The 19,730-nt window shown below is 38.1% G+C and overlaps 1 protein-coding gene across 2 annotated transcripts in view; it reads right to left on the minus strand.

Annotated features, from left to right (window-relative positions):
* The window catches only part of LOC102191011 (cytochrome P450 3A24), a 59,174-nt gene that overhangs the window by 8,864 nt on the left and 30,580 nt on the right, over window positions 1-19,730 (minus strand). For both annotated transcript variants that reach the window (XM_018039888.1, XM_018039889.1), the window contains 2 exons: window positions 7,309-7,436; window positions 6,149-6,215 (listed from right to left, as the gene is read on the minus strand). In XM_018039888.1, the coding sequence (XP_017895377.1) occupies window positions 6,149-6,215; window positions 7,309-7,436 (195 nt within the window). The remainder of the gene's footprint in view (window positions 1-6,148; window positions 6,216-7,308; window positions 7,437-19,730) is intronic.

Below are 19,730 nucleotides of genomic sequence, written 5' to 3' on the forward strand. Positions count from 1 at the left end.
TGTCTGCCTCACAGAGCCAAGAAAAAGCCAAGAACTGTCTTGATCCAGTTTTTCCCAAGTCTCTACTATTCCTGGCCCTCTGTTCCTGGCAATGCCACCCCCCACCAACACAGCTGGGTAATTTCAAGAGACAGCACTTCTGTCTAACATCTACAGTATTATCATTGTGTCCTTTAGAGAACTGTAAAAGAACTTTAGCTCCAAGTAAAATGGAGCAGCATTTCCTTCTAGAATATTTTAAATTATTTTAGTTAAGGCACAGCTTGATTTTTTTTTTTGAAGGATACAATAATAAAGCTACATGGTCAGTTTAGTTCAATCGCTCAATCATGTCTGACTCTTTGCAACCCCATGGACTGCAGCACGCCAGGCCTCCCTGTCCACCACCAACTGCTGGAGCTTGCTCAAACTCATGCCCATCGAGTCGGTGACTCCTGCCTTCAATCTTTCCCGGCACAGGGTCTTTTCTAAAGAGTCAGTTCTTTGCATCAGGTGGCCAATATATTGGAGCTTCAGCTTCTGCATCAGTCCTTCCAACGAATATTCAGGACTGATTTCCTTTAGGATGACTGGTTTGATCTCACTGCAGTCCAAGGGACTCTCAAGAGGCTTCTCCAACACCACAGTTCAAAAGCATCAATTCTTCGGTGCTCAGCTTTCTTTATAGTCCAACTCTCACATCCATACATGACTACTGGAAAAAACATAGCTTTGACTAGATGGACCTTTGTTGGGAAAGTAATGTCTCTGCTTTTTAATATGCTGTCTAGGTTGGTCATAGCTTTTCTTCCAAGGTGCAAGCGTCTTTTAATTTCATGGCTGCAGTCACCATCTGCAGTGATTCTGGAGCCAAAGAAAATAAAGTCTTTCACTGTTTCCATTGTTTCTATTTGCCATGAAGTGATGGGTCTAAATGTAATGATCTTCATTTTTTGAATGTTGAGTTTTAAGACAGCTTTTTCACTCCTCTTTTACTTTTTTCAAGAGGTTCTTTAGTTTCTCTTCACTTTCTGCCACAAGGGTGGTGTCACCTGCATATCTGAGGTTACTGAGATTCCTCCCAGCAATCCTGATTTCAGCTTATGCTTCATCCAGCCCGGCATTTCGCATGATGTACTCTGCATAAAAGTTAAATAAGCAGGGTGACAAAATACAGCCGTGATATACTCCTTTCTCAGTTTGGAACCAGTCTGTTGTTCCATGTCCAGTTCTAACTGTTGCTTCTCGACCTGCATACAGATTTCTCAGGAGACAGGTCAGGTGGTCTGGTAATTCCCATCTCTTTAAGAATTTTCCTCAGTTTGTTGTGATCCACACAGTCAAAGGCTTTGGTGTAATCAATAAAGCAGATGTTTTTCTGGGACTCTCTAGTATTTTCTATGATCCAACAGATGATGGCAATTTGATTTCTGGTTCCTCTGCCCTTTCTAAATCCAGCTTGAACATCTGGAAGTTCACAATTCACATACAGTTGAAGCCTCACTTGGAGAATTTTGAGCATTACTTGGCTAGCATGTGAGGTGAGTGCAATTGTGCAGTAGTTTGAGCACTCTTTGGCATTTCCTTTCTTTGGGATTGGAATGAAAACTGACCTTTCCCAGTCCTGTGGCCGCTGCTGAGTTTTCCAAATTTGCTGGCATATTGAGTGCATCATTTTAATAGCATAATCTTTGAGGATTTGAAATAGCTCAACTGGAATTCCATCACTTCCACTAGCTTTGTTCATAGTGATGCTTCCTAAGGCCCACTTGATATCACACTGCAGGATGTCTGGTTCCTGGTGAGTGATCTCACCATCATGGTTATCTGGGTCTAGAAAATATTTTTTGTATAGTTCTTCGGTGTATTCTTGCCATCTCTTCTTAATATCTTCTTTTTTTCTGTTAGGTCCATGCCATTTCTGCCCTTTATTGTGCCCATCTTTGCATGAAATATTCCCTAGTATCCCTAATTTTCTTGACGAGATCTCTAGCCTTTCCCATTCTATTGTTTTCCTCTATTTCAGTGTCATATCTTTTTGCTTTTTCATACTGTTAATGGAGTTCTCAAGGCAAGAATACTGAAGTGGCTTGCCATTCCCTTTTCCAGTCAGACCATATGGTCAGTTCAGTTCAGTTCAGTCACTCAGTGGTGTCTGACTCTTTGTGATCCCATGAATTGCAGCATGCCAGGCCTCCCTGTCCATCACCAACTTCCAGAGTTCACTCAAACTCACATCCATTGGGTTGGTGATGCCATCCAGCCATCTCATCCTCTGTCGTCCCCTTCCCCTCCTGCCCCCAATCCCTCCCAGCATCAGAGTCTCTTCCAATGAGTCAACTCTTCTCATGAGGTCGCCAAAGTATTGGAGTTTCAGCTTTAGCATCAGTCCTTCCAAAGTACACCCAGGACTGATCTCCTTTAGGATGGACTGGTTGGATCTCCTTGCAGGCCAAGGGACTCTCAAGAGTCTTCTCCAACACCACAGTGCAAAAGCATCAATTCTTCAACGCTCACCTTTCTTCACAGTCCAACTCTCACATCCATACATGACCTCTGGAAAAACCATAGCCTTGACTAAGATGGACCTTAGTTGGCAAAGTAATGTCTCTGCTTTTGAATATGCTATCTAGGTTGGTCACAACTTTGCTTCCAAGGAGTAAGCGTCTTTTAATTTCATGGCTGCAATCACCATCTGCAGTGATTTTGGAGCCCCCCAAAATAAAGTCTGACACTGTTTCCACTGTTTCCCCATCTATTTCCCATGAAGTGATGGGACCAGATGCCATGATCTTCGTTTTCTGAATGTTGAGCTTTAAGCCAACTTTTTCACTCTCCTCTTTCACTTTCATCAAGAGGCTTTTGAGTTCCTCTTCACTTTCTGCCATAAGGGTGGTGTCATCTGCATATCTGAGGTTATTGATATTTCTCCTGGTAATCTTGATTCCAGCTTGTGCTTCTTCCAGCCCAGCGTTTCTCGTGATGTACTCTGCATATAAGTTAAATAAGCAGGGTGACAATATACAGCCTTGACGTACTCCTTTTCCTATTTGGAACCAGTCTGTTGTTCCATGTCCAGTTCTAACTGTTGCTTCCTGACCTGCATACAGGTTTCTCAAGAGGCAGGTCAGGTGGTCTGGTATTCCCATCTCTTTCAGAATTTTCCACAGTTTATTGTGATCCACACAGTCAAAGACTTTGGCATAGTCAAGAAAGCAGAAGTAGATGTTTTTCTGGAACTCTCTTGCTTTTTCCAAGATCCAGCAGATGTTGGTAATTTGATATCTGCCTTTTCTAAAACCAGCTTGAACATCTGGAAGTTCACGGTTCACGTATTGCTGAAGCCTGGCTTGGAGAATTTTGAGCATTACTTTATTAGCATGTGAGATGAGTGCAATTGTGCAGTAGTTTGAGCATTCTTTGGCATTGTCTTTCTTTGGGATACCATATGGTAGGGGAAATTAAATTATATTTTATTAAAACTTGTTTATAGGAACATAACAGTACAATATGGGCTACAGATAAACTCTTGGAACTGAAAGTGTGGTCCATGGACCAGCAGCATGAGCAGGATTTGGAAGCCTAATACAAATTCAGATTTTCAAATCCCATCCTAGAACTATGGATACAACATCTGAACTTTCATGAGATGTGGAGATGTGGATATGTGTGCACACAATGTAGCCTGAGAAGCATGGATTATGCCCTTGAGAGGCATCAGGTAATACAAGACCTGGGGCACATGTCTTCAAGGGGATGTTCGAGATACATATAGAAGCTACAGAAATCAACAAAAATCTTGAAGAGTTGTGATGATCCTAGGCTAATCATTCGCATTAAAATAGCAAAAGAAAGAATGGATCCATGGAAAGATATAGCCCAATGTGAAAATTAGAAAAATAAGATCCAGAGAGTAGAATTAGCAATGCTGATTCATTCTAGCCTGAAGGTCATCCTCTAAGTACACATCCCCTCTCTCTGCACTTCTTTATGCTTATCAAACAGCCCTGTGATTATACACTAGTCTCCAATTTTATTTTCTCCAAAGAGACAAAGCATGCTCAGGCTCTCAGCTATTTGATTGGTGTAGTAGGACCTTTGTTACTTAGAGCACTCAACTCTATGTGGTACCTGTTCCAACCAAGAAATAAATAATAGAAGTAACATAAAATGAGTGTAATAAAGGTCTACAAGATTGTAGATGATGATATCTCCAATGATGATATCTGTGATGCTATTGTGGATAAATTCAACTATCAAATTTTTTCCCCAGTTAACATAAACTCCATAATACTCAAAGTCTAGAGTTGTGCTGTCTAATATGTGACTATTCAAATTTTAATTGATTAAAATGAAATACAATTTAGCATTCAGATTCCTGGGACACTGGCCACATGTCATGTCCTCAGGAGATACTTACATCTAGTAATTACTATATTGAACCAAACAGATATAGATGATTTCTTTCATCACAGGAAGTTGTATTGAATCATGTACTTAAAGAAATGATAGATGATAATAGATAGATAGATAGAATGATAAAAGTAGGTGTCCACACAGTTATAGATATATTTAGAGTGTGCTGAAGTAGGTTTATACCTGCTTTCAAGAACCAATTTTATAAAATTCCAGACTTTTGTGAGATGGTTATCAATCCATTGGCGGCTTCAAATTAACCATTTAGGAGTATTCATCTAATGGAATTAAAGCACACCAGGGTCTTTTTGTGTGTGAGAGAGAGCTGATTTGCATCAGTGTTTTGGAGTAGATACAGACTTTTTTTTTTTTTAATTTTTACATTACTGTGTAAAAATAATTGATGTTCTGAAAATTGTCCACTGAGAGGATCTGGAAGCAAAACAAACAAACAAACAAAAAACCGTGGTAGCAATGAGCATTCCTAGAACCCAGATTTTGGATTCTAAACATCATTTCTCAGTAGATGGAACCTGAACTACTTAGAGAAATGGCTTATTCCAGGGGAAATAGAACAGAAAGCTGGAATGCCTTGCATTAGGAAGTGAGGAAGTTCTTGGAAAATGACAAATGAAAAGGATACAGGATACTCTGTATACAACAGTGGTGGACACACATCATTATACATTTATCAAAAGCCATAGAATGTACAATGCCAAGATTGGACCCAGGTGTGAACTATTGTCTTTGGGTGATAATAATGTATCAGTGTAGGTTCATTGATTATAACAAGTGTATCACTCCAGTATGGGCTTCTGATTTGAGGAAGGCTATATATAGGTGGGGGGCAGAATGAATATTGGGAAACTTTATTCTTCACTCAGTTTTGTTTTTTAATTTCTGCTAAAAAATAGCCTATTGAAAAAAATTTTCAGGAGAAAAAAGTAATATATATATAGGAGCCCATTTGAAAGAGCTCCAGTGGACAAACCTGAGAGAATTTGAAAATCAAAATGAAGAGTGATATGAGAGAGTAAGTTAGCTGTACATGAGATATACTGATATAAATAAATAAATGACTGGGGGAGAATGGAGAGCTCTCCCTATGAAAGAACATCAGCTCATAAATACAGAAGAATGATGGGTTTAGAAAGACATCATGTAATCATAATAACAACGGTTTCAGTCAAAAACCATTCATGAATGATAAAACCAGTGGGTGACGATTGGAAGAGGAACAGAATATTTACAGTCACAAAGGCTTCTCCCAGAAGTTATGTGTTAATAACAAAGTGGGGTGGGAATTACACTTAACAGTAGAATAAGCTGGTGAACACAAGTTTAAAAGTATTTCAAGTTAAGGTCACTAACACTGGGGCAATGTGCCCCCTGATGAATGAAGGGATGAAGCCTTGATGCAAATATTCAGACAGAGGTTCTGACTTGGTGGTTCTGGAGGAGTCTGAGAACTGATATCGGAACCAAGCTCCCCAAAGGTTCAGCTGTAGTGATCCATTTCATAACTGACTTCTGGGCATGACATCCTTGTTATACTTGCCCTTCGAGCTCTGAACAAAATTGTGCCTGCAAACTTCTAGGAAGTACCATGGTCTACTCTTTCTTTCTGCACAAGTGTCTTTCTTCAATTTGGCCTAAATTCCCATCTGCCTGGAAAATTTCCTGCACATTTTCAGAACTGCCCCCTACCTCTGTGTTTCCCCACTGTGGCCTCTCTGAAGCTCTCCTTGGTTACCTTTATGATTGTCTGTTTCTTTGAAATTCTGGGAGTTAATCATCAGCTGAAGAAAGTCCACACGTGGCTGTAAGCAGAAAGAAATTTCTATGATAGAAAGTTACTTGTGAAGTCATAGACAAATCAGGAGTGCAGTATTTAACCTCTTTCCTGAGAGTATGGCCCCTTAAAGAGCAGAAGTCTGATTAGTATTGCCTGAGTCCTCAGTGAACTAACATTCACCTACAGACGTTGGAAAACATGATGTTTCCCAGACAGAAACCCAGCCATCAATCCAACTGCTTTCTGGTCCTCACTCTCTCCGACCTCTGGTTTCTCTGTCTTTTGAAACAGCTTCCTTGCCAAAGAGTTGCCTGTTGTCTCTCCTGTCACACTTGTTTGCTCAGGAAAAGTCCATGATTTTGTTCCTTTTTTTCCTTCCAATTTTAATTCTTAATGAATTATCACACAAATTAATCCCCTCACATTTGCAAAGTTCATTGGCAGTGTTTTTGGAAGCATGTTCAATGCCTTGACCCTCTCAAAACCTTATACAATCTTCAGTGACATCTTGGGTACAAAACCCTTGTCCCCCTGACCTGCAGACATCCTTGTGCTGGCCTCCAATCTTCAAAGAGGCAAACCTGGGTTAATGAGCTTGCAGCCTCATGGCCCATGCCAGACTAGGAGAGGGCTCCAATTTAACACAGAATTCACTCCACGAACTGCCTGATGGGGCTTTCCATTCATTGCACAATCTATAAAATAGGAGTCTTGGAATCAAAGTGATTCTTTACCAGTAAAACATATGGGAAAATTAGAGTATTGGTAAAATCATTCTCAAATAGTAATTGTTATCCTTTAACAGTTTATTGAATGGAGGTGATAAAACTTTTATCTCAACAATATTTATGTAATGACATATTACATAATGACATATTAGTATATGCATGCCTACTATTAAATTTAAACATCACTCTCTGGCTCATTTTCTTATTTCTTCCCCAACCTCCACCTTCCTCATCCCTCCAAAATGATATATTAATAACTTCCCAGTTCTAAAATCTATATTTCTCTACCTAATTTTTTAAAAAATGCAGAGAAGTACACAAATCATACGTGTACAGGTTAACAAATTTTCAAAATGTGACCACCCTCATGTAACCACCACCGGATTTTACCTTTTGATTATCTTTGAGGCGACTTTCTTTTATCCTTTTTACAGATTTTGCAAAAAAATTCAGAGCACTTTTTGGAAGTACGGTGATATTTAATACTTCAAGGATTGGGATAATGAATGGAAAGAGTACTGTAGAGAGAAGATAAAAGAAAAGCACAGTAAAAATTCAAAAATTATACAGCAAGTATAATTTTCTCTATTGATCAGGAAAGATACCAGGGTCAGATACCAGAATCACTCCCTCTATGACCTTTGTTCAGACTTCCTAGCCAATGACTGAGCAAGGCCAAGTCCACTTACAGAGGCCATCACTATGGTAGTGAGATCAGTGGTCCCTTCTGACTTTTGGAATGATCAAGGAAACAGAATTACATTCCTGAACTTCATAGTCTTTCATCATTGGATTAGAGTCTTTTTGGATAAACCACACTAAAGTCTGCTACTCTAATTAACCATTTTCTGCAAAAAACAACTCAAGATATAAATAAAACAGTGTATGTCTTTCAATCACAATGGAACTAAATTAAAAATCAATAATAAAATTGGGAAACTCACAAATACATGGAAATTAAACAATACATGGAAATAAACAATACACTCCTAAATAACTGAAGAGTAGTATACTATATCAAAAACACAACTAGAAATTACTTTGAGATAAATAAAAATGAAGCCATTAGTTACCAAAATGAACGGGATATAGGAAAAACAGTGCTCATGGAAAAGTTTAAGGCTATAAATGTCTACTTTTAAAAAGAACAAAAATCTCAAGTCATGAACCTAACTTTCCACCCTAACTCAGTGAAAGAAGAGCAAACTAAACCTAAAGCTAGAACAAAGAAGAAAGTAATAAAGACAAGAGCAGAAACAAATGAAATAGGGAATAAAAACAATACAGAAATTCAATGAAACCAAAAGCTGATTCTTTGAAAAGAACTTTTAAGCTAGATTGACCAAAAAATAAAAAAGAGAGAGGAAAAAAGCTCAAATGTCTAGCATCGTCACAACGGCAGAGGAGAAATTACTATTGACATTAAAGTGAGAAAGAGCATAATGGAATACAAGGAACAATGTTCATCAATAAATTAGATAAGTTAGAGGAAGTACACAAATTCCTTAAAAGACATGACGTACAGAAACTAACTCAAAAAGAAACAGACAATCTGAATTTTTCTATTTTAAATGGTTGAACAGGAAGATTGATTCCTCTGATTCCATACTTCTTTCTCAACATTGCTTTGGCTATTCAGGGTCTTTTGTGTTTCCATACAAATTGTGAAATTATTTGTTCTAGTTCTGTGAAAAATATCGTTGGTAGTTTGATAGGAATTGTGTTGAATCTATAGATTGCTTTGGGTAGTATTTTTATTATATCATTTTTATTATATTGATTCTTCCAATCCAAGAACGTGGTATATTTCTCCCTCTATTTGTGTCATCTCTGATTTCTTTCATCAGTGTTTTATAGTTTTCTGTATATCTCTTGTTTCTTTTGGTAAATTTATTCCTAAGTATTTTATTATTTTCATTGCAATGGTGAATGGGATTGTTTCCTTAATTTCTCTTTCTGATCTTTCATTGTTAGTGTATAGGAATGCAAGGGATTTCTTTTTTTTTTTTCCCAACATGAACATACATGCATTTATTTGTTGATTATAAAAATGAAAACCTGGAATTAAAATCTACACTTACAAATGTTATAACAGAGAACAACTAGCTGTATACAGGAATATTATAAAGCATGACTGATAATATTACTTCAGTAATAATAGTGTGGTCTTCTTGTAGTTTATGGAATAATGGTAGAGCCTAAGGTCCATTCCTTTTAAAGTTTATTTTTTCTTTTTTTCTATAATTGTGCTTCTATTTCTTAATATACTACTGCTTCTGAGAGCTTTACCTGACAGCCATTAAGGATGATAAAATCTAGTCTTCCACATTACTCTGAAACCTAAATTGGAAACAAATATTTCCTAAAAAGCAATTACATATTTCAGTGCTTATTATACTTGCTCTACATATATTATTAAAGTTGAGTGCTTTATGTTAGAGAAGTTAATCTGAAATCATTCTTAGTTAAATTCATCATTCTCTGTCCTTGTTAGAACAAGTAAAATGAAATGGTAGGAACATTAAGGGTGGAGCATTGTTATTACATGTTTGGCAAACTATGAAAATTAACATTTGAAAAGTACTTCACTGTGTTGAGTTTTATTATTGTTTAGCTATAATAAAGGTGGAAATGTGAAAATATTCCAGATGGTTATATATTTTTTATTTTCTAAAAAAATTAATTTATTTATTTTAATTAGAGGTTAATTAATGGCACCCCACTCCAGTACTCTTGCCTGGAAAATCCCCATGGATGGAGGAGACTGGTAGGCTGCAGTCCATGGGGTCACTAAGAGTCGGGCACTACTGAGCGACTTCCCTTTCACTTTTCACTTTCATGCATTGGAGAAGGAAATGGCAACCCACTCCAGTGTTCTTGCCTGGAGAATCCCAGGGACGGGGGAGCCTGGTGGGCTGCCATCTATGGGGTCGCACAGGGTCAGACACGACTGAAGTGACTTAGCAGGAGCAGCACTTTACAATATTGTAGTGGTTTTTGCCATACATTGACATGAATCAGCCATGAGTGTACATGTGTTTCCCACCCTGAGCTCCCCACCCACCTCCCTCCCCATCCCACCCTCAGGATCATCCCAGTGGACCAGCCCTGAGCACCCTGTCTCATGTGTTGAACCTGGACTGGCGATCTGTTTCACATATGATAATATACATGTTTCATTGCTATTCTCTCAAATCATCCCACCCTCACCTTCTCCCACAGAGTCCAAAAGTCTGTTCTATACATTTGTGTCTCTTTTGCTGTCTCACATATAGGGTCATTGACACCATCTTTCTAAATTCCATATGTATATGCATTAATATACTGTATTGGTGTTTTTCTTTCTGACTTACTTCACTCTGTATAATAGGCTCCAGTTTCATCTACCTCATTAGAACTGATTCCAATACATTCTTTTTAATAGCTGAGTAATAGTAATACAAGGGATTTCTGTGTATTAATTTTATATCCTGCAACTTTACTATATTCATTGATTAACTCTAGTACTTTTCTGATGGTATCTTTAGGGTTTTCTATGTAGAGGATGATGTCATCTGCCAACAGTGAGAGTTGTACTTTTTCTTTCCCAGTCTGGATTCCTTTTATCTCTTTTTCTCTGATTGCTGTTGCTAGGACTTTCAAAACTATGTTGAATAGTAGTGGTAAGAAGGGGAACCCTTGTCTTGTTCCTGATTTTAGAGGAAATGCGTTCAAAGCAATCTTGAGAAAGAAGAATGGAACTGGAGGAATCAACATTCCTGACTTCAAACTATACTACAAAGCTACAGTCATCAAGACAGTATGGTACTGGCACAAAGACAGAAATATAGATGAACTGAACAAAATAGAAAGTCTAGAGACAAATCCATGCACCTATAGACACATTATCCTTGACAAAGGAAACAAAAATATACAATGGAGAAAAGTCAGTCTCTTCAACAAGTGGTGCTGGGAAAACTGGTCAACTACATGTAAAAGAATGAAACTAGAACACTTTCTAACACTATATATAAAAATAAGATGGATTAAGCCTAGACCAGAAACTATAAAACTCCTAGAAGAAAACTCAGACAGAACATACTCTGACATAAATCACATCAAGATCCTCTATGATCTACCTCCCAGAGTAATGGAAATAAAAACTAAAATAAATGAATGAGATTTAATTAAACTTAAAAGCTTTTGCACAATGAAGGAAACTACAAGCAAGGTGAAAAGACAGCTCTCAGAATGGGAGAAAAATAATAGCAAACAAAACAACTGACAAAGAATTACTTTCCAAAATATATAAGCAGCTCATGCAGTTCAATATCAGAAAAATAAACACCCAAACAAAAAGTGCACAATAGACCTGAACAGATTTTTATCCAAAGAAGATACACAGATGGCTAATAAACACATGAAAAGATGTTCAATTTCACACATTATTAGAGAAATGCAAATAAAAACCACACTCACACTAGTGTATCATCTCCTACTAGTCAGAATGGCCATCATCAAAATGTTTACAAACAATAAATTCCAGAGAGGGTGTGGAGAAAGGAGAAACCTCTTACATGGTTGGTGAGAATGCAAACTGGTACAGCCACTGTGGAGAACAGTGTGGAGATTCCTTAAAAACCTGGGAATAAAACTGCCATATGACCCAGCAAACCCACTGCTGGGCATACACCCCAAGGAATCCAGAATTGAAATAAACACATATATCCAATGTACTGCTGCACTATTGACAATAGCTAGGACATGGAAGCAACCTAGATGTCCATTGGCAGATGAACAGATAAGCAAGTCACAGTACATATATACAATGGAATATTACTCAGTTATAAAAAAGGAATACATTTGAGTCAGTTCTAGTGAGATGGATGAACCTGGAGCCTATTATACACAGTGAAGTAAGTCAGAAAGAAAAGACAAATACTATATATTAATGCATATATATTGAATTTAGAAAGATGGTACCAATGATCCTACTGCAGCACAGCAAAGAGACACAGATCTAAAATGAAGACTTTTGGACTCAGTGGGAAAAGGCGAGAGTGGGATGATTTGAGAGAATAGCATTGAAACATGTACATTACCATATGTAAAATAGATGATCAGTGCGAGTTCAATGCATGAAGCAGGGAACCCAAAGCCAGTACTTGGGGATAATCCATAGGGACAAAAGGGGAGGGTGGTGGGAGGGGGTTCAGCATGGAAGGGACACATGTATACCTGTGGCCGATTCAAGTTGATGTATGGCAAAAAACATCACAATATTGTAAAGGATTTATCTTCCAATTAAAATAAATTAATTAATTGGAAAAATTATTAAAAAGAAACTACTCAAAAAGAAAGAGACAATGTGAACAGACCTATAAGAAATACAAAGTTTGATCTGATAATCAAGAAAAAACCCAATTTGACAATGAAAAGCTTAGGTCCAGATGGCTTTAATGCTGAATAGTACTCAAATAACTACAGAATTAATACCAAATTTTCACTAACTCATCCAGCAAATAGAAAATGATAGAACACTTTGAAAGTTATTCCGCAGGGCCAGTATTAACCCAGAGTGAGAAACAGACTAAGATATAACAGGAAAAGAAAACTATAGACCAATATAACCTATGACCATGGATACACAAATCCTCAACAAAATACCAGCACACTGAGTCTGCTAATATAGAAAAAGATGTATACATCATATATAAGTGCACTTTATCCCAGGAATGCCAGGTTGTATAATATGCCATTTCAATAGAATAATAAATAATGACTACACGATGATCTGATAGATGCATTAGAGCCATGTGACAAAATCCAATACCCACTTGTGATAAAAGCTCTCAGCAAACAGGAACAGAGGGACTTTCATCAACCTGATAAAAGGAATCTATGAAAAAACATAGTTAACGCTAATATTTAATAGTGAAAAACTGGATGCTTTTCTCTAAAGTTAAGAATAAGACAAGGAAGCCTTTTTCACCACTTCTATCCAAAACTGTACCTGAGATTCTAACAAGAAGTAATTAGTCAAGAAAATTAAACAAAATATATCCATATAGGAATGAAGGGGCAGTCCTAAGATGGCGGAGGAATAGGACAGGGAGACCACTTTCTCCCCCACAAATTCATCAAAAGAACATTTAAACGCTGAGTAAATTCCACAAAACAACTTCTGAATGCTGGCAGAGGACATCAGGCACCCAGAAAAGCAGCCCAGTGTCTTCAAAAGGAGGTAGGAAAAAATATAAAAGACAAAAAATAAAGAGACAAAAAAGATAGGGACAGAGCTCTGTCCCGGGAAGGGAGTCTTAAAAAGAGCATGGGGATGACCCACAGAGATGTTATGGGGAGGGAGGTGGGATGGGGGTTCATGTTTGGGAAAGCATGTAAGAATTAAAGATTTTAAAATTAAAATAAATAAATAAATAAGTAAATAAATAAAAGAGAGAGAAGTTTCCAAACACCAGGAAACACTCTCACTGGCGAGTCTGTGGTGAGCCTTGGAACCACAGAGGGCAACATAACTGCGAGGGAAAATAAATAATTAAAACCCACAGATTACGTGCCCAACAGTAACTCCCCCAGTGGAGAAGCAGCGTGGACGCCTGCACCCCGCGCTAGCAAGGCCTGAATGCCCTGAGGGCAATCTGAGGGAACTAATTTGGGCTAGCAAACCAGACTGTGGGATAGCTACCACGTGAAAAGCCCTAACCTAAGACACCGCCAGGCCACTCACAGAACAAAGCACTGAACAGAGCTAGCCCGCTGCAGACCATCCCCCTCCGGTGACAGGGAGCCAGAGCTGGAAGGGGGCAATCGCAGCCCCAGAGAGACATTATCTACCAAACTGCAAGCAGGCTTCTTTGCTGACTAAGACTTCTTGGGGTTCCAGACGTCAACATCTGCCTGAGAAGGTGCGCCAGTTGTACACCCAGAAAATCGAGTGGCAGGGACGGGGGAGGCAATAAGTCGCAGTGACCGTGCTTGCCAAACACATCACCTGAGCTGCTCGGACCTGGGAAGGGCACAAAACGCAGGCCCAACCGAGTCTGCACCTCTGAAGACTACCTGAGTACCTGAACCTGAGTGGCTTAGACCTGGCAGGTGCATGCAGCCCAGGGCCGGCCTCCGACGGTTCCCGGCGGAGCAACCTAGAGGCTGAGCAGTGTGGGCAGGGAGGGCACACACGCTGTGAGCAGGGGCAGGCCCAGTGTGGCTGAGACACTGTGAGCACACGCCAGTGTTATTTGCTTGCAGCATCCCTCCCTCCCCACAGCGAGATTGAACAAGTGAGCCTAAAAAAATGTCCGCCACCGCCCCCTTGTGTCAGGGCAGAAATCAGACACTGAAGAGACCACCAAACAGAAGAAGCTAAAACAGAGGGAGCTGCCTTGGAAATGACAGGTGCAATAGATTAAAACCCTGTAGTTAGTACCCACTACATAGGAAGGGGCCTATAGATCTTGAGAAATATAAGCTGAACCAAGGAACTATCTGAAAATGAACTGACCCCATACTGCCCACAATACCAGAGAAAGTCCTAGATATATTTTTTACTATTTTTATTATCATTCTTTAAAAATTTTCTTTTAAATTTTAAGTCCTCTATTACTCCTTTAATTTTCATTTTTATAACCTACTATTATTTTGCATAAAAAGAGACCCTATTTTTAAAATCAAACTTCATATATATATTTTTTATAATTTTTGTGACTTTGTTTATTTTTTCTTTTCTTTAATATTGTATTTTTGAAAATCCAACCTCTACTCTAGATTTTTAATCTTTGCTTTTTGGTATTTGTTATCAATTTTGTACCTTTAAGAACCAAATCTTCAGTACCTATTTTTACTTGGGAGTGAGATTACTGACTTGACTGCTCTCTCCCACTTTGGAATCTCCTTTTTCTCCACCAGGTCGCCTCTATCTCCCTCTCCCCCTTCTCTTCTCTACCCAACTCTGTGAATCTCTTTTTGTGTTCCAGACGGTGGAGAACACTTAAGGAACTGATTACTGGCTGGATCTGTCTCTCTCCTTTTGATTCCCTCCTTTATCCTCCTGGCCATCTCTACCTCCTTCCTCCCTCTTCTCTTCTCTGTATAACTCTGTGAACATCTCTGAGTGGTCCAGACTGGAGCGCACATAAGGAAATGATTACTGGCCAGCTTACTGTCTCCTCTTTTGATTCTACCTCATCTCATTCGGGTCACCTCTAACTCCCTCCTCCCTCTTCTCTTCTCCATGTAACTGTGAACCTCTCTGGGTGTCCCTCAATGTGGAGAAACTTTCCATCTTTAATCTAGATGTTTTATCACTGGTGCTGTATAGATGGAGAAGTCTTGAGACTACTGTAAAAATAAGACTGAAAACCAGAAGCAGGTGGCTTAAGTGCAAATCCTGAGAGCACGAGAGAACTCCTGACTACAGGGAACATTAATCAACAGGAGCTCATCAAATGCCTCCATACCTACCCTGAAACCAAGCACCACCCAAGGGCCAACAAGTTCCAGAACAAGACATACCAGGCAAATTCTCCAGCAACACAGGAACACAGCCCTGAGCTTCAATATACAGGCTGCCCAAAGTTACTCCAAACCCATTGACATCTCATAACTCATTACTAGACACTTCATTGTACTCCAGAGAGAAGAAATCCAGCTCCACCCACCAGAACACTGAAACAAGCTTCCCTAACCAGGAAATCTTGACAAGCCACCTGTACAACCCCACCCACAGTGAGGAAACTCCACAATAAAGAGAACTCCACAACTGCCAGAACACAGAAAGGCCGCCCCAAACACAGCAATATAAACAAGATGAAGAGACAGAGGAATACCCAGCAGGTAAAGGAACAGGATAAATGCCCACCAAACCAAACAAAAGAGGGAGAAACAAGGAATCTACCTGATAAAGAATTCCAAATAATGATAGTGAAAATGATCCAAAATCTTGAAATAAAAATGGAATCACAGATAAATAGCCTGGAAACAAGGATTGAGAAGATGCAAGGAAGGTTTAATAAGGACCTAGAAGAAATAAAAAAGAGTCAATATATAATGAATAATGGAATAAATGAGACCAAAAACACTCTGGAGGCAACAAATAGTAGAATAACTATTTGCATTTGTGAAGATAGGATTAGTGAGGTAGAAGATAGAATGGTAGAAATAAATGAATCAGAGAGGAAAAAAGAAAAATGAATTAAAAGAAATGAGGACAATCTCAGAGACCTCCAGGACAATGTGAAATGCTCCAACATTCGAATCAAAGGAGTCCCAGAAGAAGAAGACAAAAAGAAAGACCATGAGAAAATCCTTGAGGAGATAATAGTTGAAAACTTCCCTAAAATGGGGAAGGAAATAATCACCCAAGTCCGAGAAACCCTGGGAGTCCCAAACAGGATAAACCCAAGGCTAAACACCCCAAGACACATACTAATCAAATTAACAAAGATCAAACACAAAGAACAAATATTAAAAGCAGAAAGGGAAAACCAACAAATAACACACAAGGGGATTCCCATACGGATAACAGCTGATCTTTCAATAGAAACTCTTCAGGCCAGGAGGGAATGGCAAGACATACTTAAAGTGATGAAAGAAAATAACCTACAGCCCAGATTACTGCACCCAGCAAGGATCTCATTCAAATATGAAGGAGAAATCAAAAGCTTTACAGACAAGCAAAAGATGAGAGAATTCAGCACCACCAAACCAGCTCTCCAACAAATGCTAAAGGATCTTCTCTAGACAGGAAACACAGAAAGGGTGTATAAACTCACACCCAAAACAATAAAGTAAATGGCAACGGAATCATTCTTATCAATAATTACCTTAAATGTAAATGGGTTGAATGCCCCAACCAAAAGACAAAGACTGGCTGAATGGATACAAAAACAAGACCCCTATGTATGTTGTGTACAAGAGACCCACCTCAAAACAGGAGACACATACAGACTGAAAGTGAAGGGCTAGAAAAAGATATTCCACGCAAACAGAGACCAAAAGAAAGCAGGAGTAGCAATACTCATATCAGATAAAATAGACTTTAAAACAAAGGCTGTGAAAGGAGACAAAGAAGGACACTACATAATGATCAAAGGATCAATCCAAGAAGAAGATATAACAATTATAAATATATATGCACCCAACATAGGAGCACCACAATATGTAAGACAAATGCTAACAAGTATGAAAGGGGAAATTAACAATAACACAATAATAGTGGGAGACTTTAATACCCCTCTAACACCAATGGATAGATCAACTAAACAGAAAATTCACAAGGAAACACAAACTTTAAATGATACAATAGACCAGCTAGACCTAATTGATATCTATAGGACATTTAACACCCAAACAATGAATTTCACCCTTTTCTCAAGTGCACACGGAACCTTCTCCAGGATAGATCACATCCTGGGACATAAATCTAGCCTTAGTAAATTCAAAAAAACTAAAATCATTCCAAGCATCTTTTCTGACCACAATGCAGTAAGATTAGATCTCAATTACAGGAGAAAAACTATTAAAAATTCCAACATATGGAGGCTGAACAACATAGTGCTGAATAACCAAGAAATCACAGAAGAAATCAAAAAAGAAATAAAAATATGCATAGAAACAAATGAAAATGAAAACACAACAACCCAAAACCTGTGGGATATTGTAAAAGCAGTGCTAAGGGGAAAGCTCATAGCAATACAGGCATACCTCAAGAAACAAGAAAAAAGTCAAATAAATAACCTAACTCTACACCTAAAGCAACTAGAAAAGGAAGAAATGAAGAACCCCAGGGTTAGTAGAAGGAAAGAAATCTTTAAAATTAGGGCAGAAATAAATGCAAAAGAAACAAAAGAGACCACAGCAAAAATCAACAAAGCCAAAAGCTTGTTCTTTGAGAAGATAAATAAAATTGACAAACCATTAGCCAGACTCATCAAGAAACAAAGGGAGAAAAATAAAATCAATAAAATTAGAAATGAAAATGGATAGATCACAACAGACAACACAGAAATACAAAGGCTCATAAGAGACTACTATAGGCAATTATATGCCAATAAAATGGACAACATGGAAGAAATGGACAAATTCTTAGAAAAGTACAACTTTCCAAAACTGAACCAGGAAGAAATAGAAAATCTTAACAGACCCATCACAAGCACAGAAATTGAAACTGTAATCAGAAATCTTCCAGCAAACAAAAGCCCAGGTCCAGAAGGCTTCACAGCTGAATTCTACCAAAAATTTAGAGAAGAGCTAATACCTATCCTACTCAAACTCTTCCAGAAAATTGCAGAGGAAGGTAAACTTCCAAACTCATTCTATGAGGCCACCATCACCCTAATACCAAAACCTGACAAAGATGCCACAAAAAAAGAAAACTACAGGCTAATATCACTGATGAACATAGATGCAAAAATCCTTAACAAAATTCTAGCAAATAGAACCCAATAACACATTAAAAAGCTTATACACCATGACCAAGTGGGTTTTATCCCAGGGATGCAGGATTCTTCAATATCTGCAGATCAATCAATGTAATACACCACATTAACAAATTAAAAAATAAAAGCCATATGATTATCTCAATAGATGCAGAGAAAACCTTTGACAAAATTCAACATCCATTTATGATAAAAACTCTCCAGAAAGCAGGAATAGAAGGAACATACCTCAACATAATAAAAGCTATATATGACAAACACACAGCAAACATTATCCTCAATGGTGAAAAATTGAAATCATTTCCCCTAAAGTCAGGAATAAGACAAGGGTGCCCACTTTCACCACTACTATTCAACATAGTTTTGGAAGTTTTGGCCACAGCAATCAGAGCGGAAAAAGAAATTAAAGGAATCGAAATTGGAAAAGAAGAAGTAAAACTCTCACTGTTTGCAGATGACATGATCCTCTACACAGAAAATCCTAAAGACTCCACCAGAAAATTACTAGAGCTAATCAATGCATATAGTAAAGTTGTAGGATATAAAATCAACACACAGAAATCCCTTGCATTCCTATACACTAATAATGAGAAAATGGAAAGAGAAATTAAGGAAACAATTCCATTCACCATTGCAACAAAAAGAATAAAACACTTAGGAATATATCTACCTAAAGAAACTAAAGACCTATATATAGAAAACTATACAACACTGGTGAAAGAAATCAAAGAGAACACTAATAGATGGAGAAATATAGCATGTTCATGGATAGGAAGAATCAATATCGTGAAAATGAGTGTGCTACCCAAAGCAATCTATAGATTCAATGCAATCCCTATCAAACTACCAATGGTATTTTTCACAGAGCTAAAACAAATAATTTCACAATTTGTATGGAAGTACAAAAAACCTCAAATAGCCAAAGCCATTTTGAGAAAGAAGAATGGAACTGGAGGAATCAACCTGCCTGACCTCAGGTTCTACTACAAAGCCACAGTCATCAAGACAGTATGGTACTGGCTCAAAGACAGAAATATAGATCAATGGAACAAAATTGAAAACCCTGAGATAAATCCACGCACCTATGGACACCTTATCTTTGACAAAGGAGGCAAGAATATACAATGGATTAAAGACAATCTCTTTAACAAGTGGTGCTGGGAAAACTGGTCAACCACTTGTAAAAGAATGAAACTAGAACGCTTTCTAACACCATACACAAAAATAAACTAAAAAATGGATTAAAGATCTAAATGTAAGACCAGAAACTATAAAACTCTTAGAGGAGAACATAGGCAAAACACTCTCTGACATATATCACAGCAGGATCCTCTATAACCCACCTCCCAGGATATTGGAAATAAAAGCAAAAATAAA

The sequence above is a fragment of the Capra hircus genome, chromosome 25 (assembly GCF_001704415.2).
Source record: "Capra hircus breed San Clemente chromosome 25, ASM170441v1, whole genome shotgun sequence".
Lineage (NCBI taxonomy): Eukaryota > Metazoa > Chordata > Mammalia > Artiodactyla > Bovidae > Capra > Capra hircus.